The following is a 26,255-nucleotide window of genomic DNA, read 5'->3' on the forward strand; positions in this document are numbered from 1 at the left end:
GAGAGCACTCCAGAAGGCTCTCAGCTACTATGTGCCTTCCTCTCCCAACTTTTTGGCATGAGGATGCGGTGGACTGCCGTATCCTGCCAAGAGGACAGGGAAAATGAGGAGGGCCTGAGGTAAGCACCCAGGGGTCTGCATTTGGTCCCAGGCCTTAGTTTACCCATGCCTGATCTACACTGTAGAATTAATGCTTTTTGGCACCATTTTAACTGCCATGGCTCAATGCTATGGAATCCTGGAATCTGTAGGTTTACAAAGTCTTTAGCCTTTTCTGCCAAAGAGTGATGGTGCCCGACTAAACTACAACTGCTATGATTCCATTGCACTGAGGCATGACAGTTAAAGTGATGTCAAACTGCATTAATTGTACAGTGTAGATGTATCCTACATTTATGCTACCTAAGTAAACCTTCCGACAGGGAGCTCTGGCGTGGACTGGTCCATGAGGTCACGAAGAGTCAGAGACGACTAAACGACTGAGCAGCAGCAAGTAAACCTTACAGCAACCTTGAAAGATAGCTCATATAAAAATCTCTTTATGTTACAAAGGGGCAATGGACACTATAAGGTTCTGAATTGTCTAATGCCATCAGAAGTGTCAATTGCGTTTATCCACTTTTCAAGAGCAAAATAAACGAGGCAGGGAGTGCTTTGCGCTCTCTGACTGCATTGAAAATAGAATAAATTGATTTATATGTGGAACAGGGTATGTGCTTACTGAAAAAAATCCATAGAGGACTATGCGAATGACTAGTATGTACACACATACACACTTTTGTTCCAAATTATTTGTTGTTTAGTCAATTTCTTACAGAAAAAAATACCCTGTAGTTTACAATCTTGTTCAAATAAATTGATGTCCTCTCGCCATCCTTGGTGACTGCAGATCTGCACAATATTAATTAGAGCTGTTTGGGGGGCATTGTTCCTACAGGGGAGCAACCGATGTATTTGAGTTTTCTTCAAAGAATGTCGGTGATATCGCAGCCATCTGTGTTGGTCATTGTCCAAAAGACGGGAAGAAATCAAGCATAAAAGCAGATGTCTACTGGCATGTTCAGGAGATTATTGTTACAGAGATGGAGCTTGACAACAAGTAAGTGGCTTCTCACAAAGAAAGGGAAAAGTGGCATGAATACCACTAGTGGCTGGGAAAGCAGAAGCCTGGGACAAGCCTAGAAAAAAGCAAGAGAGCTCCTGATCCTGATTTTAAACAGAGCTTGGGGGCATTGACTTGTTAGACCAAAAAAAGAAACAATCCCCAAGCTTTGACTTTAGTATTGTTTACTTACCTATCTTATTTTTATTTTTTATTTACTTTCTCCCGATATAGGGACTCAATGCAGCTATTGACAGATATGATGCAATACAAATTAAAACAATGTAAAAGCATTAAAAGTAGTACAGAAGATTCTCAGTTTGGTAGATGTCAGATAAATGTAGTTTCTGGATGCTTGGTCTTTGAAAATAGGCCTAACCCAGCATTTCTCAACCTGGGGGTTGGGATCCCTGGGGGGGGTCACTAGAGGGGTATCAGAGGGGTCGCCAAAGCCATCAGAAAACACAAATTTCTGATAGTCTGAGGAACTCCCTTAGCAGAAAAGGATGAATGTAGATAAACCATAACTCCAAAACTTAAGATCAATGCCCACTAAACCCATCCAGTGTTTTCTGTTGGTCATGGGAGTTCTGTGTGCCAAGTTTGGTTCAATTCCATCGTTGGTGGAGTTAAAAATGCTCTTTGATTGTAAGTGAACTATAAATCTGAGCAACTACAACTCCCAAATGATAAAATTGATCTCCCCCTCCCCAACCCCATCAATATTCAAATTTGGGTGTATCGGGTATTTGTGCCAAATTTGGTCCAATGAATGAAAATACATTCTGCATATCAGGTATTTACATTACGATTCATAACAGTAGCAAAATTATAGTTATGAAATAGCAACAAAATAATTTTATCATTGGGGGTCACCACAACATGAGGAACTGTATTAAGGGGCCACAGCATTAGGAAGGTTGAGAACCACTGGCCTAAACAATACGATATCCTATACTATACCATACCGTAAACTCTGTATTGAAATATAGTAATTCAAAGCAAATTAAGACAAACTTAACTGAATGTAACACAGTTTTACCATATTATAAAATCAGCTTTGTGAATTCAGTAAGCATTTTCAGTTAATTTGGTATTATCGTAACTTTTATTCGAAGTTTTATTCTTATTTCTTGAATTCTGATTAATTGGGATTCCAATGTATAACTGAAGTCTGCCATCTTTTAATTAGAGATGGTAGCTTTCTCCTCAGTTTTAGCCATTTTCTTACCCACTGCAAGAGAAGGTCTTCCAAAATTTTGTAGTTTTTGAAGGTTATTCGTAATGGAGGACATATTGCATGCAAAATTCTCACAGGGTTATTTTTGTGCTGAAAACAGCATTTCCTGTATGGAAAATAATATCTCTGCCCAAATATTTTATTTTCTGCATAAAAATGCAATTTGTTGCTCAAGAAATTCTGTAATTGTGGATTATTCTGTACAAAACTCAGAAGTCGTTGCTCTGAGTGGGAAAAATGTATTATTTATTCACAGTATTTATTTACATTTTCTGCAAAGGTAATAAATATCTGGTGTGATATTCTGGGACAGAATTTCTGACTATAGAGCTATGGAGAAAATTGACATGTCCTATTAAATTGTTTTCTGGGTTTAAAATGCTGTGGAACTTTGCCAGTCAAAAGAATTTAGACAAAAGAACAGTAAGCAAACATTCAATCAGAGAGGATTTAGCAAAGCTAAGTCAAAAACTTGTTAGAGAAAGTATGCCTTCCCTCCTTCAGGGGAAGTGGGAAGCTCCTTGGAGCAAAACATTCAGTTGAGAAAGGTAACGCATTCATTCTTCTGAATCCAAAACTATTGTTCTGTTCTTTTTGGCAGGTATTTCTTCAGGTGCAACACTAAAATTCCACTTCGTGCAAAGAGAGGTGACCAAAAAGTCATTGACTGTTCCAAGGTGAATGAGAGCTTTGCCAGCAAGGCTCGGAGTCTGGTGCCAGTCAAATACGAGGTGATTGTTGTGACGGGATTTGAGAAGGGATCCGGGACCGACGCCAATGTCCTCATCACCATCTTCGGATTGAACGGGGATTCAGGCAAACGGGCACTCAAACAGAAATTCCGCAACCTCTTTGAACGAGGCCAAACCGATCGGTTTTATCTGGAAATCCTTGAACTTGGAGAGCTGACAAAGGTCCGGATTGAGCACGACAATACTGGATTTTATCCAGAATGGCTGGTAGAACGGGTTGAAATCACCAACTCAGCTACTGGGGTGACCACCAACTTTCCCTGTGGGAAATGGCTCGCTTTGAACAAAGGAGATGGGTTACTATGGAGAGCACTATATCCTAGGAATTAACAGCAACACAAAGTCATGGATATGCAAAATGTGTTTCTGGGGGTCACATGGGGGCCCCAGGTGGTTTTGTGGTCCTCAACCCCCATTATGTGCCTTCATGTCATTTCTGACTTTTGGTGACCCTAAGGTGAACCTTTCATGGATTTCCTTGGTAACATTCATTCAGAGGAGGTTTGCCTTTGCCTTCCTCTGTGGCTAAGACAGTATGACTTTCCTAAAATAATCTAGTGGTTTTCTATGGCTGAACTGGGCTTCAAACCCTAGTCTCCCAATATCCCAATCCAACACTTAAACCACTACTGATACTTTTTGGCCCTTTTACTGGCCACAAAAAGGGAAGTGAATTTCCGTTATAAGATAGGTTTCCCTTTAAATATAGCTGGGCTTCTCTGTATTGCTTGATAAAAACAGACAAACAGGAGTGGTCTCTCAACCGTTTTAGTTTAGTTTTGTTTCTTGATTTGCATTTTGGCAATCCACGCAGATACTGGGATGGTTCTAGAGATAACATGTTGGGTCCCTGGCCTTCCATGCTGGAAGCAAAAACATTCTGAAATTCCTAAGCCTGATCAGGAAGTAGATTTTTCCCAGCCTCAGCCCTAAATCCAATTGGTAGTTCTAACTATTTTATTTATTTATTTACATCATTTCTACCCCGCCTTTCTCACCCGAGGGGACTCAAGACAGCTTACAATAATAGGCAAAAATTCAATGCCTGACACAATACATTCACCAACAGTTCAGATAAATAAATAACATAAATAACTAGACTAAACTCATTGGATCACCAATTGATTTACTGGGTTCATTCTAGGTCAATTTAGAACTGAATTTCTACTCCTTTCCTTGTCTACACCAAACTGATTTTTTCATTGCAATGTAAACAAAAACCTGAAAAAAAAGATTCAGTGCTCATTTCAGCAATTATATTTTGGCAAAAATAAACACACCTCTCCATAAAATGTAGCCGTTTCACGAAATCTCCAAAATTTGTTCTTCCCCACCCAACAAAAATTTGGTAAAGCTTAACAGTGTTCTTTCACTACTTTGTGGTTTGCCTTTCGCACCCTCACTGTTTTGGAGGTTTTAATAAACACTAAAGTAATAGTATAAATCCCTTATAAATCCCTCTTTCTACTTCCTTCCTAAGGAGAGGCCTAAGGAAGGGAGAGAAAAGGAGGCTGAAGCAGCTTCATTTTCGCCTCACAAGGCAGTGTCTCTACTTTGTGAATTTTCACTTTCCGCAGGTGGTCCTGGATCGTAACCCCCGCAATAAGTGAGAGAACACTGTAAACTTATTTCACCTTTCTTTATAAAACTTTAGTCTGGAGAACATATTAACTGTATTAAATCTTTCTTCCCCCCTCTCAATATTTTGGGATACTCTATGATTTACCATTTGGTAAAAATAAATATCTATAAACATACATTAAAATTGCTTTCCCGGAAAATAGAAGACCCTTTTCCTGATTAAAATATTTCTAATGTGTGCTATGCGGCCATTTTGACATTGTCAGATTTTATTCTTTCTGTAAACATAAATAAAAATGTCTTTCTAAAAATGTATTGAACATGGTTATTAGTACCAGTGAATGCCAAAAAATGAGCTGGAGTCGATCTCGTGTGTAAGTTGAGGGCATGGATTTTGAAATGATCATTGGGTAGGTAATAGCTGGTGCTATTTTTATATTCTCCTCAGACCGACTAAATTCTCATTTTTATCCGCTTTATTCAGAGGAGAGGGCGATTGTTTTATTCATAAGCATTAAGGTACAGTGCTCAAATATTGACTTTTAAACAGAGTCTGGATGGCCATCTACTGGGGAGGTTTGGATTGTGTGATGGGGAATAGGGCTTGATGGCCCTTGAAGTCTCTTCCAACTCTATAATACTAGACCCATGGGTAAGTCAACCTAGCTTTTTTGGGTTGTTCTTTTACTAAAATTCTATTACATCTTTTATTTTTTATTTCTAGACATACATGAGTATACACAATAGTTACTCAGAATCCAGTTAAGCCTATTATGAACTATTTGCATCTCATGCATATACCCTCCACCCACTGTTTTTTCAACCTCTGTGTACTATCACCATCGAACTCTATTGTCCTGAGGCCAGGCTTAGCTCAGCAGCCTAAACTGCCAGCTGCAGAAAATCCTACTGATTGAAACGTCGGCAGTTCAAGCCTGGGTCGGGGTGAGCACCCTCCATCAGCCCCAGCTCCTTGCCCACCTAGCAAATCGAAAACAGAAATGTGAATAGATAAATAGTTACTGCTTTAAAAAGCATGGAGGTTATAAAAGGCGTTTATAAGGCAATTCGATCTGGAGGTCGACTAAGGACGATAAAGCTCCTCAGCATGGAAGATGTAGCAACAGCATACATACACACACACACACACACACACACACACACACACACCAATACATGGCCGGAGTCGAGCACAGCCTCCAGATGCCAGAACTGGAAAGGGTGAGGAAAGCCTTCACCTCTGTCTATGTATTGTCTGTCCTTGTTAACTGTATAATGGCATTGTTTGCTGTATACATGTTCTGTAATTGACTCTGACTCCCTTTGGGGAGATAGACGGGAATATAAATAAAGTATATTATTATTATCATTATTATTACTGATACCCCAGATGCAACCGTGCCACTGATATTTTAGTGCAACAAAAAGTTTCATTTTCCTATTGTTCCATCCTGCACCATTGAGAACCACTGCAGTTGGTGTTGAATTTTGCTGGCAAATGCACAGAAAGTGTGGATATCCTAGAATCGTAACTGTGTGTACCAAATCTCACTAGTAGAGATGAAAGTGTGGCTCATGGCAATTCAAAAATACCTACCTACATTAGAAAACTGGGCAAAAATTTATACAATGAAATTCAATAGTGACAAATGTAAAATTTTACATTAAGGTCACAAAAACCAAATGTAAAGATATGCCATGCACATATTACATGCTAGGGACCTTGGGATTATTATTGATCATAAATTGAGCTAGAGACTAATTTCTTCAAAAGTTAGAGTTAATAGAAATTACATTTAGAAAGACCAAAGATTGGGGCTTCAGCCATATTACATGCTAGGGATCTTGGGATTAATATTGATCATAAATTGAGGTAGAGACTAATTTCTTCAAAAGTTAGAGTTAATAGAAATTACATTAAGAGTCAAAGAAAGACCAAAGATTGGGGCTCCTTGCAGAGTAAGTCTTTTTCGAAACTGCCTCCACTCTCGCCTCTTTCTGCCGCATTAAACTTTTGACTTTGGCTCCCATGAGACCCATTCCCGTTGCTACAACAACTAATGCTTGCAGGCGTAATAAGTTTCACATGGAACTTTTCCAATGGGAGGATTTACATATATTTCTCTGAAATTGAACACATACTTGGCAAAGGCAGATGGGGAGCCATGGAGCCATCAGCTGGTCAGGCGTGGCAATCTCCTTTGCTGCAGTGGCTTCCTTTTTTGTTTACTGTATCCTCTCTCTTGGGCTAGTTGGGAAATGTCAAAACCAGGATTAAGTCACTGCAACTGGGGAAGCTGAAGATTGCAGGCATGGCTCTGCCGCCATCACTCCAAGGATGTGTGCCAAAATCAAAGTTTCACTAAGAACTGCCAATTTCTTTTATTACATCTATATCATATCACACCTTCAGTTTGGGGCATGGGGAATTAGATGTTTAGCCTTGAAACCTGTTTCCAATGGGAGTTTACCTATGGTCATTCTCCTCTGCAAATTAGCATCTCATTGGGGATTGCTACAAAACAGATGTTTGCCTAATGGTTATAGCCTCTGAGAAGGAGTGCTGAGAGTTACAGTCCAACGACATCTGAAAGATCACCCCTAATATTAACAATAGGTATTATTTTTTCCTTCTGCATTTCCTTGCAGCATTTCTAGGTGCAATGCAAGAAATGGCCCAAATTCTCTAACCACCTGAGATTTTTGTCATCATCATCATCGCCATCATAGGCTATCACTCGTGGCTGAATATGATTATCCTGAGATGGGAGGATATCAATCTTACTTGCCATTGCACCATCAATTGATGTTTGCCCATTTACCCCCATGTTTGTTGGCCAATCAGTTCCGACCACATTGCAGCAACAGCATCCATCACATCCAGCTCACACCAACCTGAGCATTCTCTGCAGCATGACAAAAAACCATGCATGACTAAAGCTTCAATTCCTGCTTTTTCAGGGCACTGTGAAGCTGAGATCCTTCTTCACTTTAGCATAATATAAATATCCCACTGCAGGGTTGTGTTATACAACCCCTGTACTGAATCCCAAAGTAGTTCAACAAATGACCATTAGGACAATGTGTGAGGCTAACAACCACTGTGCAACTGCAATCCCAATACACAGTGTTAAAGCACAGAGGCCATGTGCATTCACATACTACTCTGTATCCTGTATGCACAACAGCTGTATATATTCCACTCTACTTTCTGAATACAACCACTGTGCTGCATCCATAATAATCATTCCATATGTGTAAAGGAGCTTAAATCTGTGTATGTCACATAGGATACCAACCTGAGTGTCTTGAAGGAACGAGGTCCATTAAAGCTGGCTTCTACCAGTATGAACTTTTGGTGAGGCCAAAGCCTGTTGAATATGATGACAGTGTGGAGACTTCGGTTGTATTCACTTCTGCATCTTACCTCTTAAGGGAGAAGAAGGCAGGGTAGGAAGATATAAGCTACTTATAAATTGAGACAGTTGTGTGCAGTAAGGAAATTTCTTGTACTTTTTCATCTCCCCTCCCATATATATTTTTTTCAGGGTCTAGGAGTTCTGAGATATCAGAAGGGCTATAAAATGGATTGAGGATTGAATGTGACCTGGAGGCCACAGTTTCCCCACCCCTGCTTTAATATTTATGGTCCCCGGATCTCAGGCCCTGAGTTTCAACTTTTGTACACTCTCTCTGATCCTCAGGGCAAGCAAAGGATTCTCAAGGTGAGAGTGCTACCCTGGAAAGTGTATGTACACAAGTGAATCTTGATTTGCATTGCTCTAGTTTCTGTATTATGTTCTCCTCAGCAAGTGACCCAAGAACCAGACTTGTCAGAGTGAGAATTGTTGAGGAGTTGATTTGGTCCAGGTCAGTCACAAGGTTTTCAGCATAATGAAGAGAGAAGGAGTAGAGTGGCCATCAGGCAATCCAGAAGTTGTTCAGTCCAGATAAACAAAGTCAGGGGGAAATAAAGTAATAAATTGTAGCCAGCCAGAGGTCAGGAAAACAGGAACACCCAAAAGTACTGCTACTCACCAAAAAGGAGGGTTGAAAGCTATTAAGCCACCGAGGAGTAACTGGGAGGTTTATAGCCAGTTGTCTCCAGGCTACAGGAACCTAATTAGATCAATGCCTCCTACTTAATAGCTGCTAGAAATAGTGCGAATCTCTTCTTTACACTTTGTTCCTTGATTAATTATGGCAATGGATGTTTAGCATTTGCAGCCTCCATAGGACCTTCCTCCACCTCAACACCCAGCCATGCAGGTTCAGAAAGACCATTGTTATCAGGAGATGTGGATTCCTGGCAATCTTCCTTCTCCTCACTGAACTTTCTCACTCTACGACTGTACAATATTTTGCATTTACTTTCAAGAATAAATAAATACATGTGTCATCTACAATGCAAAGGGGGTGGTGGTGAAAAAAGAGTCTTGGTGTTGCTAGAAGGAAGGATGATTCTTTTCCTGCTTAAAGGGAAAACATGGGGGAAGAAGAAATAGGAATATTTTCATTGTTGGAGAAATGGGTCCTTTGCTTATAAGGTGTGTGTGATGGGGGATGAAGAAGCTGGAATCGGGTTTGGGTGTGGTTGGAAGGGATCCACTCTGCTTCCTCAAGTAAGAGATGAGCAACTAGAATCTTATCATCTCCAAGGAAGGGGTTGCTCTGTCCTAGAAAAGGTGAGTGTGAAATTGCTAACTATGTGGCAACTTCATCTTTGTCAAAACTCTTCATCCTAGTACCCAATTATTCCCTAAGGAATTGTCTTCCCTTTCTGCATTAGTCTCAGTTCTCATTATGAGTCCAGGGATGCAACACCAACATAAATTGAGATTGGCCCGTATATATTTCTCACTTGTTAGATATGCTGTTTTTATTTAAATGACATATTTGATAGTTAAGATGTGCTTAATGGGTTTTTTGATGTCATATTCTTGTAACTCTATTAGACTTGGAGAGGTAATCTCCAAGTTTCAGGTTTTGGTATTGAAATCTTAGGGTCTGGGACAGTTCTGATCTGGAAATACTATAATAATATTTGAATTTACAGTAGAGTCTCACTTATCCAAGTTAAATGGACCAGCAGAACCTTGGATAAGCAAATATGTTGGATAATAAGGCGGGATTAAGGAAAGCTTATTAAACATCAAATTAGGTTATGATTTTACAAATTAAGCACCAAAACATCATGTTATAAAACAAATTTGACAGAAAAAGTAGTTCAATGCGCAGTAATGTTATGTTGTAATTACTGTATTTACGAATTTAGCACCAAAATATCAAGATATATTGAAAACATTGACTACAAAAATGCATTGGATAATCCAGAACCTTGGATAAGTGAGTCTTGGATAAGTGAGACTCTACTGTATTTGGAAAGCTACATGTTGAGCTTAGGGAAAGATGTAGTTTAATACTCCAACGACAGCAATTTCATTTCTCTCTGGTCTAACAAAAGTAGCATGCACCACCCATTAAAAAAAATATACCCAGCATTTCCATTTTCATCCCATGGTATCCTATAATCCAATTAAACCAACAGCAGGTATCCCAGCAAATAGTTAGCAATGCAATTCATTTTATTAGTTATAAATAAAGTACAAAAAAAATCCACCAAAAGTGAATCTAAGCATTTACACAATTTCTAATGTCTCTTCAATTCCCCACCCTCCCCAAATGCACTATTGCTTTAATATTAATAATAAATATTTTTTTCTAGCTTTCTCCTATAAAATAGTCTATGTAGCAAAATGTTGCACAGCACAACAGAACAGCAGTAGGAGTACAAAAAAATTCTTTTTGATGATCCATTCACCTTCCTTGGCCATTAAGGGAAAACTGGGTGTTTATATTGTACTGATTAATTGGTGCCCCATAATAAAATCAAAGGTGCCCTCCCCCTCTGCCCTTGCATCATTTGGTGCGCAGCAGATTCAAATATTGGGATTCCCTTTTCACTCTTCCATCTCCCTCCCTTTGTTCCTTCTCCTTGCTTCTTCTTTGTCTCTTGGAAAATGTGTAATAATTTGTGCAGAAACAAAAGCCACCAGTGGCATCAGAGACAGCATAGAAACCTTCTACTTTGGGGAGGACACGGGGAAGGACAATTGTGCCAAAAATGCCTCAATTATGCCTGTGGTCAACATCACATTATGTTAAAGTACTCCAGTTACAGACAAGATAAGTTCTATAGGTTTGTTCTTAAGCTGAATTTGTATCTAAATCGGAACAAGTACATATATATGTAACTCCAGCCAAATATAAACATTTTTAAATTTTGGATGGCAATGGGAAGGATTACGCCCTGAGTCCCCACAGAGAGATAGGGCAGGATATAAATAAAGTATTATTATTATTATTATTATTATTATTATTATTATTATTATTATTATTATTATCATCACTCCCAAGGCCCCATCGACACTGCCATTATAATGCAGATTGAACTGGATTATATGGCAGTGTAGACTCATATAATCCAGTTCAATACAGTTCAATTTCCCTTATATGAGTCTACACTGACCATATAATGCAGTTCAAACTATGGCAGTATGGATAGGGATGGAAACATTTGTTTTGCCTTCTGTGCCCCTGTTCAGAAGATTTCACCACACTTTCTGTTCCTGTGATAATTGGATTTTGAAAAATTTGGCTTATTGTAGAAACGAGGATTTGGGATAAAGCTCCAGTGGAGACATCTTTTCCCCATGATAATAATTCTTCTAGCAGTGAATTTTCCTTCCAAAGAGTAGATTTCTCTCACTTACTGTTGTCTCACCCCCATTCTTAACTACGAGTCGTTTGTAAGGTGGATATCTGTAAGTCGGGGATTGCCTTTATGGGATAAATGCCCACAACAGTTATGCAACTAGACAACTAAACAGTTACAATAATATATTTCTAGCAAGGCCAAAGGCACAGAGATTAATTTGCTAATTAGAGTGGGATTTGAGTGTGGTTTTTCTTCCAAGTTCCCATTGATCAATTGTGTTTAGACCAGCTGGAACCAAGAATTTGATTTTTACCAACATGGACGAGGAAGAAAATTATGATTTGCTGCAGTCCTATTCTGAAGCATCCAACAGGGTTGCCAAAGCGAAGACTGGGGAGAACTTTTGTAGCTTTGATGATGCTGGTTGTACAACAAGGTAACACATCTTCATGAAAGGTACAGGAGCCCATTCCAGTTTCCACTTTGGCAACCTAAGTACACTTGTCCTACTCCATCCTTGTGCATTTCTCTCTCTCTGCTCACTGCTCGAAGAATCCAGATGAAGCATTATCCCAGGCTAAGCCAGTGGAATATAATCCATATATTCAAATAGTTTCATTCTGCCCTGCAAGGTAATAAATTGAACTAAAGGCTAGTTGGCACATGCAGAAGGCAAGACAAAACTGCAGGTGGTTGCTTCCATCCAAAATGGCCATCTCCATCATTCTGGTTTTTGAGTGTAAGTACTCTGATAGCACTGGAAACACTATCAGCTTATAACAAGAGAAGGGACATAGGTAATAAATCATATGCTGAGTATCCTCACAGAGAACAAGCCTTCTTCTTCAGATGCTTTGCACATACGGAGGTTGAGGGAAATACGTTAAGGAGGGACATGGTTAGCACATTCCTCCCATAGAGATGTCATAATACTTGGTGCCATTGCCTCTAACATTTGACAGATGAAAATCAGGACACATGGAGCCAAGCAACATCAGAGTGTGGTCAATATGACCAAAGATAAGAACTCATAAGTAAGGAGAAGCAGCAGCAGTTAGAGACTTGAGGAGAAGCAGGTAAGAAATAAATTATTATTATTATATGACACAGCAAACAGAATAGATATGCTGGATTTCGTATCACAAAATCACAAGTCAAACACTTACCAAGTGTCTAGGACTGTGTGATGTTGTATTATTATTATTATTATTATTATTATTATTATTATTATTATTATTATTATTATATTAGCCTGAGTCTTTCACAAGGATGGACAAGATGTGACTCATGGGCCACATGTAACATTAAAGATATGTGTTTAATGGCACTCACCCCATTTCAGAATACCCCAAATGCACATTGGTGTGTCTGAAATAGATTTCCACCACATTTAGAGATTCTTTGCCCCAGAATGCTCTAAAATGGGCATGAGGGACATTTTCCATCACACCTTCTAGACCTCTGGAACAATTTAAGGCTAAGAGAGACTCTGAAGCTCACAACATACTCCAGTATCCTATAGACCAGTGTTTCTTAAACTGTGCTCCTCCAGGTGTTTTGGACTTCAGCTCCAGAAATCCTGGCCAGCTTACCAGCTGTTAAGAATTGTGGGAGCTGAAGTCCAAAACATCTGGAGGAGCACAGTTTGAGAAACTCTCCTCTGGACCTATTTCGGGGCAAAAAGTGATATTTTATGAGTGTAGGTGTGGCTCTCCAAAATCTCATAAGGGGTTAATGTCATCCACAGTTGCTCACTCCTGCTTTAAGGAGAAGAGCAAGACCCTGCTCCTCCTCTCCTGTCCAGTTAAGTTGAGTAGTTAAATCTACTTTTCCTCTTTAATTCAGCTTGCAACAACTAAAGCAAGCTGAAGACAAGATTGAAAAATGGGAGTAAGAAAAGCTAAGGACAGGTCTGCACTGACCGATATTTCAAGGATGAACTGGCATGTCGTATTCTAAATCGGCAATGAGTATGGGCCACACAGGCAGTCCCTGAGTGCCATGGAGGAAGGATGGAGCTCCCATTACCCAGAAGCACCAAACATGGCTTGGCCCCGCTGGATGCCCACCTTTCCCATTCCCCTCTCTCTGTTGTAGTGGTCTCTGGCTGAGAGACAGATCTCACTTGTTGGCCATTTCATACAAGTGACTTTAGATCAGTGGTTCTCAACCTGTGGGTCCCCAGGTGTTTTGGACTACAGATACCAGGAATCCCAGCTAGTTTACCAGATGTTAGGATTTCTGGGAGTTGAAGGCCAAAACCTCATCGCTTTAGATGGAGCAATGGGACACTGACAGAAGCTGGAGCGACACATGACATCTGATAGATCATGCGTCATGGACGGAGACCATCACATTATGGAGGGCAGGAGTGAAAGTGTTCCCACATGCCCCCAAGTCTGGAAAATACAGGATGACATTGGGGACAGTTGAAGCCAGTTCCATTTCAGAATCAGCTCAACTGTTCCCACAGACCCAAAGTCAGGGATAGTTTGAATTTAAGGACAGAATACAGATGTTCTCTAACATGAGGCAGGAATATGTTAAGGTGGCCTTGCCCTAAATTATCCCAGATCAAGGGCATGTTAAGGTGCCCTTGTCCTACATTGTCCCAGATCAAGGACGTGTTAAGGCAGCTTTGCCCTACTTTGTGCCAGATCAAGGATGTGTTAAGAGAGCCTTGCCCTCCATTACCCCAGACCAAGGGCATGTTAAGGTGGCCTCATCTACATTACCCCGGATCAAGGATATGTCAAGGTGGCCTTGCCCTACATTACCCCGGATTAAGGATGTGTCAAGTTGGCCTTGCCCTACATTACCCCGGATCAAGGATGTGTCAAGGTGTCCTTGCCCTACATTACCCCAGATCAAGGACATATTAAGGTGGCCTCATCTACATTACCCCAGATCAAGGATGTGTTAAGAGAGCCTTGCCCTCCATTACCCCAGACCAAGGGCATGTTAAGGTGGCCTCATCTACATTACCCTGGATCAAGGATATGTCAAGGTGGCCTTGCCCTACATTACCCCGGATTAAGGATGTGTCAAGTTGGCCTTGTCCTACATTACCCCGGATCAAGGATGTGTTAAGGTGGCCTCATCTACATTACCCCGGATCAAGGATGTGTCAAGGTGGCCTTGCCCTACATTACCCCGGATTAAGGATGTGTCAAGTTGGCCTTGCCCTACATTACCCCAGATCAAGGATGTGTTAAGGTGGCCTCATCTACATTTCCCCGGATCAAGGATGTGTTAAGGTGGCCTCATCTACATTACTCCAAATCAAGGATGTGTCAAGGTGGCCTTGCCCTACATTACCCCGGATTAAGGATGTCAAGTTGGCCTTGCCCTACATTACCCCGGATCAAGGATGTGTCAAGGTGGCCTCATCTACATTACCCCGGATTAAGGATGTGTCAGGGTGGCCTCATCTACATTACCCCGGATTAAGGATGTGTCAGGGTGGCCTCATCTACATTACCCCGGATCAAGGATGTGTTAAGGTGTCCTTGCCCTACATTACCCCAGATTAAGGATGTGTCAAGGTGGCCTTGCCCTACATTAATTCACATCAGCTCAGTGTGCTGTTTGACCACCAGAGAGCTGATCTGGTTTTACAATGACCCAAATGGTCTGTGTAGATGTGACCTGGGTGACAGAGGATTAATCAGGACTGATCTTGCCAAACCGTGGCAGTTAGAGGGTATACAGTACAATCAGTGTAAAGCTACAATAAATAAATAATAGGAATGGCTTGATCAGTAGCAAATAATTTAAGGCAGGTAAGAAACAGGCAGAAAGCGGACAAAGGCACACACATAGAAATACGTTCTAGCAGCTAGGCATCTGGTGGAAATGCTGTAAGGAAAGGGTTACTATTAGGATACCCATTGTATTTCTGCCTGCCTCCTAAGTCTTTGAGTTACCACTGCTTTTCTTCTCCTTTTCAGCTTGGCATTGATTGCATGCATCCTGTTTCCCACTGACTTACAGTTAGGCATAATAACCCTTCTTCAGAGATGATATATATATCACTGACTATAATATGGATCAATCTTTCTAATTATGCTTTGCAACAATTTCTGTAAACATTTTGTGCATTTAGCATTTATCCACAGAGCGATGCTTCTCCTGCCCTGGCTGGATGTGAATTCTGTCATTTTGGTAGCCGTTGTTTCTGCATAAATCCTCTGGAGGAGAAGGAACATTGCTTTTTGGTATTTAATCGAAAGCTTTCCGAAAGAGCCCTGCTCCTATTTCATTTTACAGATTACGATTTTCCCCTTAATGCAACACAAGAGAAACAAAATAAAAATTAAAAAGAAAGGCAGGAGTGAGTGGATCATCATAATTTGATCATGAGTGCAAATAATATTCATATATATCTATATCTATATATGTGTGTGTGTGTGTGTTTCAATGTGTGCATGTGTTTGTGTGTGTGTTAAAACACGGTCACTATATTGCAGATTTTCCACTATATCACAGCATACAGAATCAAAGGTTTGCATTTTTGTTTTTTGTTTTTTGTATGGAATGTCTCCAAGGTAACAGCACCACAAGTAATACAATTTGTCATCACACACCCTGAATATATATTTTTTTGTTTTTGTAACGGTAAATGTGCCCCACTCTTTGTTAATTTTTTTTCATTCTTCGAAAAGTACCGACGCATGCAAAGCATTCCATTCCCAGAAATTATGCCGAGAAACAACAACAACCAAAAAAAAAATATTATGAGGTAATAGAGGAGCAATTCTTTTAAAAATTAGTATTCATCTCTAAATAAATAAATTATAATTAAAAATGCAAAAAAAACCAAAGGAAGCCAACCCAACTATAAAAATAATTAAATAAGAACCCACAATATCTACAAGTTAGTCATAAATTATGATTGTTAAATATAAGGCATTTAAACTCACAAAACCCTGTAAACTATCGATGTGTTTGTTTGTTTGTTTGTTTTGAGATATTATTTATTTAAGACCATTCGACATTCTCATTCGCACAAGACGTTTCACTGCAAACCTGGTGGCATCTAATGCGGTGCAGAGAAGTTTTGCAATTGCATGCATTCGCTTGTACAAGTTGCTATCTCTCGCTCATTCGCTCCAGGAAAAAAAAATCAGTGAGAATTTGGTGCTTTGCTTCACCAGGTTTTTTTTTTTAAAGTGTGCTTAATTTATTACACAAATTTCATATATATATATATATATGAATGAATCTAATACTTTCACCTAAGCTTTTAAGCACTTAGATTGGAAGATCTGTCTGGCTTCCTTCCCAAAGACTGGTTTCTTTTAATAAACCACAAAAGAAAGGAAACAGTAAATGCTCATTTCTCCACCCTAATCGATCTTTTTTTTTCCCATGCAAACATTTGGCATGTTGATGCTGAAAGCATTTCCTGCAGGATTCGCAAGCAGAGATTCTCAAACAAGGAGGTGCCAAATGTCGTTGGACTCCAAATCCCACAATCTCTCATCGCTGGTGACAAAAAAGCCAGGTTAGGATTCCTTTAATTTAAAAAAGAGTCCTGCTTCTCATCTGCTGTTTTTTGCCTGACAGGTCAAAATGTACAGGCAAATATATATTATATCCATGGGGGTTTTCTCACTCAAAAAAGGTAATAATTATGGAGACCAGAATTCAAATCCCCATTTGGCCATGACACTGGACAACTTTGGGCAAGTCGTTTCTGACTTATGACAACCATAAGGCAACCCCCTACCATAGTGCTTTCTGGCAAGACTAGTTCTAAGAGGCATTGTTTATCTCTTCCTCAGAGGATGAAAGAGTGTGACTTGTCCAAGGTCACCCAATGGATTTCCATGGCCAAGCAAAAATTTGAACCCTCGTTTCCAGAGTTGAAGTCTAATGTTTACACTACACTATGTTGTGTCTTATCAAAGAGAGGATTTCAGCAAGTGTTGGTTGGCATACACAACCATTAAAAGGACAATATCTCTGCCCCTGAATTTCCATGACAACCTCTCCTCTACCCCATTTATCCAGGATAATAGTCAAAATCCTGTAGGTTAATCCCAACCATAGCAGATCCATTGAATCAATTGTTGTCTGATGGGTCAACACAGAGATTTTTTTTTGTGTCAGGAGCAACTTGAGAAACTGCAAGTCACTTCTGGTGTGAGAGAATTGGAAGTCTGTAAGGACGTTGCCCAGGGGATGCCATCTGTGTGAGGCTTCTCTCATGTCCTCGCTTAGGAAGCTGGATCTGACAGACGGGAGCTCACCCCTCTCCCTGAATTTGAACTGCCAGTGATTTGGTCTGCAGTCCTGCCAGCACAAGGGTTTAACCCATTGCGCCACCGAGGACTCCGACACAGAGGTAAATCCTATTGATTCAATGACATTTGCTCTCCTCAGGATTTAACTAAAGGATTTAGGCGAGTAAGTATATTACATAGTTGATGGTTTCAAAAGCAGGTTCATACTGTAGTGGCAGCGATGTATCATATATATTATTATTATTATAATCACATTGACTTTGTTGGCACCAACCATTGTTTACGATCTGACTTTACATGTATATTGGCATTTTCCTTTCATGATCAAAGCTTAATCCTGTAATTTTACAAAAACCTAAAATTTCTTCCAGGTACCAAACAGTATGATTGTGAAAATATTTTTGCCATGTACATTTGGACTCCAAGGTCTTTGGCTTCCCGTTGTGTTACTACCCACAGCTACAGGGCACTGGAAGAAGAACCACCAAAACAAACAGTAGCTTAAAGCAAACATTTCCCAGTTTTTCTTGAGCGATCGTTTTTTGTATAACTTGTTTTTTGTTTCTTTCTTTCTGAACTCTCCCTAAAAACACAAGATTTGGAAGTAAAGAAGGTGGCTGCTTTGCACAGTCGGTCCCCGGACTTTCTTTACTCTCAGGGATGCTGAGACAGTGAAGAGAGAGGAACACTTCTGGAAGAGTTTATGGGATCTGATGGAGAATTTCCTAATTTGCCTTTTGCAAGTTTAGGAATTAAGGTAGAAAGACGAACAGGCAAGATATGGCCTAAAGGTCCCATTCTGGGTGCTCTGGAGAATGGGACTTGTGCTTTTCCGTTGTGTCAAGAGAAGGCATAATTCATTTCTTGTGGCCTTTCATGCTCCTCTTTCAGCCAGTTCCTATGGGTGCAATCCTCTACTAACACAACCCATGGGTCTTAAACACCCACACATTTCATGCGCAAATCTAGATTAAGGTTGCTTCTCCTTTCTAGCCTCATGGTGCAGTGGCAAAATGGCCTTCCAGCCAAATATTCTTAAAATCAGACCTTCCAGGTCAAAAATTCAGGTCCATTCATTACCAATGGAAATGGAGTCAAATAAGGTTGACTTTGGAGCTCATTGGCAAAGATGCTCAAAAGCTGATATTAAAGGCTGCTCTGAGACATCTTGAAAAGAAAGACCCTAATCCAGGGGTGGGAAATTGTAGAATGGCAGCCAGCCATATAAGCTTCCAAAAGGACATGGAGGACTATAGCCATTCCTTCAAAACAATAAATGCAACCGAATTCCCTATAAGGCCAATGTCTTCATAATGTCTTGGGGTCTTCCTGGGACATTTTACATTCAGGAGAGACATATAGTTTAACAAAACAGAAGTCTCTTCATGCTTGAAAAAATATCTTCTTTTGGGCCTAAATTGGCCCACAATGGACCAAAATGTGTTGGAATGTCCCATACATGCTCTCCTTTAAGGGCGTGTTTTCAGTCCAAATTTGTTTGGGAATTTTTTTGTAGAAGTTTTGTTTTGAAGCCCAGGAAGAACCTGGATGGTATTTGAGGTCATTTTGAAAACTTTATTTTTTGATCCCCTGGGTGTCACAAAAATTAGCCAAGAGATCCCATGTGGACTGTGGTCTATACTATGATCACCTCTATAATCATAGAATATTACCATAAGGTTGGAAGAGACCAGAAGGGCTATCCAGTTCAACCATCTCCCACTCAGGAAGTAAAGGGTTTTTTTGGGGGGGGGGCTACCAAAAGGTGGTGGAAATGCCCTTCACAGCCCCTATTTGAGGGCACTTTAGTGCAAAAAAATGGAAATAAATATTTTTGCTTATGAGAGACCCTTGGGGACATAAAAATGTCCAAAGGGGCCCATGTGGCCAATGGTCCACCATCTGTCCACCCCTGCTCTAGTCCTTTCTTGGGAGGTACACCATTCGCATGCAGGATATGAAATCAACCTCAGTCTAAGTTTGTGCCCAAATTCGTGCATCCAGCACCGGAAGATATAAAGGAAAAAGACTTCCTATTCTCATTCCACCTCCTAACCAAATTTCCTTCCGATTATTTCAACCTCCTCCCCCGTGTTTTTACATTCTATCAAACTTGATCCTGTGTCAATCAATTCTGCTAGGGGAAAAGGAGGGGAAAGATGTAATTTTCGTTTTCTCCGTGTAAACAGGAACTTTCCCCTCCTCTTTTCACGAAACCAAGGAATGAATTTACCCTCTCCCACGCGCATATATATATATATATATATATATATATATATATATATATATATATATGGCTTTAGCCAGGCACCAAAGTAAGGAATCTTATGGAAAATAACAAAAGCATTTCAAGAACCCCAATGCAATGTTTGGTGCAGGTTAGGTAACAGCGACATATCCACCACAAGATGACGGGGCATCAAAAGACGACGTTTCTTAAGCGTACATGCTTCAGCAGCCATCCATAGAAATAGCTAAAGAACCCCTAATGTGTTTCTACTTATTTGAGAGGTATATATATACAATCCCTTTGAGAAGCAGGATTGAGAGGCCAGGACTAGAGCACTAGGTACCTTCGTTTCCACAACTAACTCTTTTCCGCTCGGCGTTCCAGCCGCGCTTCCACGCGTTTCGGCTGCAGCGGCTGCTTGGATCTCCTCCTATCTCGTCAAGACATTGAGAACCACCAAATATAATCTTCTCCTCCTCTTCTTCATCGTCTTCATCTTCTTCATTATTTAATAATTTTTATAATAATCTGTGAATGTGCTTGCAGGCGTTCTTCAAAAAATAATCAAATGGCTCAGAAGGCAAACATTTTGCTGCAGGGAGCTGTACAGCCCCAGGAAGGACCCAAAAAGAGAGAGGACACCTCCTCGCATCGACTCTTTTCAGCTGTCGGATCCAAGCTGTGTTTCAATGTCCACTCGGCAGATGGGGCATTTCTTGCTGGTCGCTAGCCACTGGTCCACACATACTTGGTGAAATAGGTGCATACAAGGTAAACGCCTGGAAGACATTAGGAGAAAAGTCTTAGTTATCCATTCAGGTGTCAGGATTGGGACTGGGGGCAACATGGAAGACCCTATGGGGGGAGGCTTCTCCTGGGGGGCAACTGTTAAAGAAAAAATGCATTCAAAAATTCACATGACACAGATTCACATGAAAATGCATGTGCTGCAGCAAGATTGACCATAGCCAAAGACTGGAAAGGGGGAAAAGGTTTAACTAAAAAGGACTGGAGGGAAAGAATGCGGGAATATATGCTAATAGGCCCAGGCTGTGGCGCAGACTAGAGAGCAGCCAGTTGCAACCAGCTGTAATGAATCACTCTGACCAGGAGGTCATGAGTTCGAGGCCCGCTCGGAGCCTATGTTTGTCTTGTCTTTGTTATATGTTAATAATAAACTTAATAATAATAATAAACTTTATTTATACCCCGCCACCATCTCCCCAACGGGGACTCGGGGCGGCTTACATGGGGCCATGCCCAGAACAATACAATATAACAAAATATAATAGAACAACAAATCATAACACATTAAACAACACAATAAAAGAAAATATACACTACATTAAACAAGATCAAAAGAACAATAAAACCAGGCATTGAATGTTTGCCTATATGTGTAATGTGATCCGCCCTGAGTCCCCTTCGGGGTGAGAAGGGCGGAATATAAATGCTGCAAATAAATAAATAAATAAATAATGGCCAAACTTACCAATAATAGGAGGAACAAAAGTAATGAGGACTTTTTAGAAACATGGAAGTTGGCCATAGCATATCTGAATAGAGAGGCAGTAACATAGAGGCGTTCCATTAGGAATTTAGGATTACTATGAACAAGGATAGATAAATTGGCTTAAAGGCTTCATAGTGCTTCAGGGTTGGAAGTCATGGTGAAGGGTGCACGGGTATGGGGAAGGGGTTTTATTTTGTGTGGAATAGGAGTTTTGGGTGTGTGCAGGGTTTGTTATGTGTAATACATTGTATGTCTGTGTTTGAATGTTAGGAAGAACTCTTATATTTAATTTTTTTAAAAAAAAAATGAGTAGAAAGCCTAGATTGAAAATAGTTGATAACATGTAGAAATAGCAATTCTATACGTTTTGAGTTACTGATAATAATATATACTCATTGTTAGAATTAACCGGTTGATTGATTAATGTAGATAATGTATGTACATTTCAAAATTATTGTTATCTGACTATATCTGCTATAGTTTGCTGTTTTGTTATGTACCATAACATTAATAAACTGTTTACCCACCAAAAAAAGGGGGGGAAGAGAAAATGCATGTGCTGTTTGTACCGTAAGCCTAACCCTAACCCTAACCCTAATTTGGAAAGGATTGCCGTAAGTCACACAGAAGATGCAACTTCCCAATAGATTTGTTGTCGAAGGCTTTCATGGCCGGGATCACAGGGTTGTTGTATGTCTTTCGGGCTGTGTGGCCATGTTCCGGAAGTATTCTCTCCTGACGTTTCGCCCACATCTATGGCAGGCATGCCACACAGCCTCTGAGGATGCCTGCCATAGATGTGGGCAAAACGTCAGGAGAGAATACTTCCGGAACATGGCCACACAGCCCGAAAGACATACAACAACCCTTCCCAATAGAGTTTTACAATATTGCTTTTGGGCCGGTTACAATTCCCAAAATCATCCCACCAGCCTGTTTTTTGCACAGCCACTCATAGAGTACTCCACTCACAATGGACATTACTCACAGGATGAGCAGCCCAAGGTCCCTAACTCCTATCATCCTTCTATTCCTAGCCCTCCTTTTCTTATTTCACCTTTGGCTTGCCATTGCTCACCTCACATTTGCCAAGAGCTGGGGCTAACTACAATGGGGAGGAGTGTAAGAGAGAAGAAAAGATATGTGGTTGGAATAAAGAGTGCATAACGCCACAGAAATACTCCCCCATATGTATGGGCACATAAAGGGGAGAAGAGGAACTGTGCCAATATATATCAAATATATTCTTGAATTATTGTTATTTTAGCTGTGTGGTGGCACAGTGGATTAATCTGCTCAGTTGCTGAACTTGCTAACTAAAAGGTTGGGAGTTCGAATCCAGGATGCGGGATGAGCTCCCATTGTTAGCCCCAGCTTCTGCCAACCTAGCAATTCAAAAACATGCAAATGTGAATAGATCAATAGGTACAGCTCTGGTGGGACAGTGGATTAATCTGCTCAGTTGCTGAACTTGCTAACTAAAAGGTTGGGAGTTCGAATCCAGGATGCGGGGTGAGCTCCCATTGTTAGCCCCAGCTTCTGCCAACCTAGCAATTCAAAAACATGCAAATGTGAACAGATCAATAGGTACAGCTCTGGTGGGAAGGTAACAGTGCTCCATTCAGTCATGCCAGCCACATGACCTTAGAGGTGTCTACAGACAATGCCAGCTCTTTGGCTTAGAAATGGAGATGAGCACCAACCCCCAGAGTCAGACACAACTAGACTTAATGTCAGTGGAAAATATTACCTTTACCTAATACAGATTTACCGCCTTAGTATGGTTGCCTTTCAAATAGTTAACCATGGCTATCATGTACCTTCTTAAACTTCTCTTCTTTAGGCTAAATATACTCACTTTCTCATGTTGATCCTCATAGTTTCCATACCTTTGGCCATTTTTGGCTACCCTCTTCTGGACATGTCAGTGGGAAGGTGCATTCTGTGTTTCAATTTGAATTTTAAAATTGCTATCCAAGGCACTGATCCTATTTGGAGGCGGATGGTTAAGTGCATGAGATAGCTCTTTAGGTTCAGATTAAAACCCAGAGTGGAGTCACCACACTATTGACACAGAAGCCACCAGGCACTAATGGTGAAAAGCTTTGACCACAGAAGTAGACAATCTGGTGCTCCCTGGTTTTGATTCCATTTCCCATCATTCCTAACCATTGGATTGTATGATAAGAACTGTGGTCCAAAACATTAGTTGCCCTTGGAAGCATTGGCCAAAACCCTACCTTAGAGTTAAACACTGACTGCACCCATTCTATTGAATTACAATAGTGCCTAACTGAATGCACAACTAAACATATAAATGATCCACAGTCAAATGCAGGTATAACTCTACTTCAGCAAACATGAATTGCAAAGTGGACATTAGTCCTTCTTTGGCATGCACACTGTTCCAGTCTGGGCGACTGAAGATAACTTTGTGCATTGGATAGAAATGTCCAATTTCTTTGATAGGGAAAATCATACATTTATATGACCCCAAAAGGATTGTGTATCTGTGTAGCAGAATATGCTTTTGTGGCTAAATATGAGCTCTTTGGGGAAGGATACAAATGAAGGAGCTGGAAAGGGAGAAGAAACATAAGGAGCATTTTGGCCAGAATCCCTCGGGGAATTGTTATACCTCACGTCCTCGCCATCTTCAAGCATCGAGAGACAGATTGTGCATTTCTCATCGGTATCCGACTCCTCCCCATCTTCCTTCTCAGCTTTGCTTCCCTGCGGTCTCCTCTGCCAGCAAGGACAAAAAGATCACTTTGTTAGAAAAGACACCACTCAAAAGACCTGCAGCACAGTAGGAATCGGGATGGAGGAAAGCTGTTTTATGACCAAACTGAGAACACTAGGGCAACCTGCCCTGTTCTTGATTCTGCAGAAGAAACCACATCAAGTTTAATTAGTGTTCCACCTGCTGCTTGGAAAGCAGAGGTTGATGGATGAATGTCAGGCTCTCAGCATTTTGAGGTCACTCCAGTTCCATGTTGGAGGCATCCTTGATGTTCTCAAATGCCACAGCATTAAGAGACAATGCTCATCACAAGTCATCTGTTGGCACAGGTGACAAAACGAAGGCTCAAACCAAAGTTTCAGCTGCTGGTGCTGTTTTTAATTCCAACTAGTCCAGGTGTGCACATTTGGAACATGCATATGCGTGTACACACACATATACACATGCACTTACAGACACAAAAAATTCAAAAAAGAGAGGAAACGTAGACTGAGGGAGCGGCTACACTGTAGAATTAATACATTTTGACACCACTTTCACTACCAGGGTCAATGCTATGAAATCCTGAGAATTGTAATTTGAAAAAGTCTTTCACCTTCATTGCCAAACAGAGATGATGCCTCAACAAACTACAAGTCCCAGGATTCCATAGCATTGAGCCATGGCAGTTAAAGTGGTGTCAAGCTGCATTAATTCAACAGTGTAGATAGGCTTTAAAAGCATTTTCCCCAGAAGACTAGAATTCTGGTCTAGTTGGTAAGCGGATGTCAATTTGTGACTAATTTCATTCTCACAAGCAGCAATTAATAAGTGTGCTGCTTTTCTTCCATGCCTTGAGGAAGTTCTAGAAAGATGCTCAGTGTTCAAGGACTACTCAGTTTAGGGCTTAGTCTGTGCAAAAAATAAAAAAAAAACTGTAGTGTGGTGTGTAGTGTGGACTGTATGGCTATATTCTAGCAGCATTTTCTCCTGATGTTTTGCCTGCATCTGTGGCTGGCATCTTCAGAGGATCCTCTGAAGGTCCTCTGAAGATGCCCGCCACAGATACAGGAGAAGCATCAGGAGAAAATGCTGCTAGAACACGGCCATACGGTCTGGAAAACACACAACACTCCAGTGACAATGCAAAACAAAACTGTTTTGGAGGGACATTTGTTGACATGATTGTAAGTGTGAATGGCAGACAGTCACAAACCTCGTAACTGTTTGCTTTATGAGAAGGATGTAAAGAATGCTCTCATCCCCCTGGAAAATGTATCTCAAGACGTAGACAGTCACTTGCAATGAGGTTTTGTTTTGTTTTTTTGCTTGAGAAGACCAGCACTTTTAAAATATCAGTCACAGCAGCTTTTTTTTAAAGGCTTGATTGTGTGTGCAAAAATTATTTTTATAGTTGCAAAAATACCTCCAGGAGGTATTTCAAGACACAACACTCCTGAAAATGCAAAACATCATCATCAAATGTGTGAAATCTGTCCCCATCTCATCCAGTGGGAGGCAATCTACTGATTTTTTTGTTGTCGTGCTGTTGTTCTGTACCAAAATGAACTACAATGTATATGTCTACTGTCTGACCATCCTGTGATCTTCTAAAAGCATTTGATTGATGATAGTCAGAGGCAGGAGGCTAGGTCAAATGCACTAGAGCTTGCATTGGTTTCATGTTGTTGCAACATTCCCCTCTGCAATGAGACTTGTCTTCCTTCCATGTGTCTACCAATACAGTACAATCCCTGTTACCACAGATTCAACAACCATAGTCTCAATTACACTCCAAAAACTATCCCCTTCTGGAAGAACGAGGGTTGAATGAAAAGTAATGCCTCCACCTTCATAATTCCTCAACAGATGGCAATACTAGTATGCAGCAGGTACTGGCTTGTTCAGTAGACTCTCCTCTACAGTTCCATTTGGCGGGAAGCCTTAGCATTGAACAGTTGTGTTGTTAAAGTGCGAAGTATGGAACCTTGCGCAGACAGTCAGTCAATGTGACTTAAGCAATGTGCAGTCATTGAATTCTTGACTGCAGAAGGTGTCACCCCAAAGGAGATACATCAGAGAATGCAAGCTGTTTATGGTGATTGTGTTGATGTGAGTACTGTGCATCATTGGGCGAGTAAGTTTAAAG

At 40.6% G+C, this 26,255-nt stretch overlaps 2 protein-coding genes across 2 annotated transcripts in view; one reads left to right on the top strand and one right to left on the bottom strand.

Annotated features, from left to right (window-relative positions):
* loxhd1 (lipoxygenase homology PLAT domains 1) overlaps nt 1-4,043 on the top strand; it is a 210,406-nt gene extending 206,363 nt beyond the window's left edge. The window contains exons 40-41 of the mRNA XM_062972582.1: nt 938-1,099; nt 2,944-4,043. Coding sequence (XP_062828652.1) covers nt 938-1,099; nt 2,944-3,424 — 643 coding nt within the window. The 3' untranslated portion in view covers nt 3,425-4,043. The remainder of the gene's footprint in view (nt 1-937; nt 1,100-2,943) is intronic.
* Nucleotides 4,044-10,239: 6,196 nt separating this feature from the next.
* The window catches only part of ark2c (arkadia (RNF111) C-terminal like ring finger ubiquitin ligase 2C), a 145,000-nt gene continuing 128,984 nt past the window's right edge, over nt 10,240-26,255 (bottom strand). Inside the window, exons 7-8 of the mRNA XM_003214505.4 lie at nt 24,023-24,129; nt 10,240-20,650 (exon numbers count right to left, since the gene is read on the bottom strand). Of these exons, the coding sequence (XP_003214553.1) occupies nt 20,533-20,650; nt 24,023-24,129 (225 nt within the window). The 3' untranslated portion in view covers nt 10,240-20,532. The remainder of the gene's footprint in view (nt 20,651-24,022; nt 24,130-26,255) is intronic.

The sequence above is a fragment of the Anolis carolinensis genome, chromosome 2, assembly GCF_035594765.1.
Source record: "Anolis carolinensis isolate JA03-04 chromosome 2, rAnoCar3.1.pri, whole genome shotgun sequence".
Classification (NCBI taxonomy): domain Eukaryota; kingdom Metazoa; phylum Chordata; class Lepidosauria; order Squamata; family Dactyloidae; genus Anolis; species Anolis carolinensis.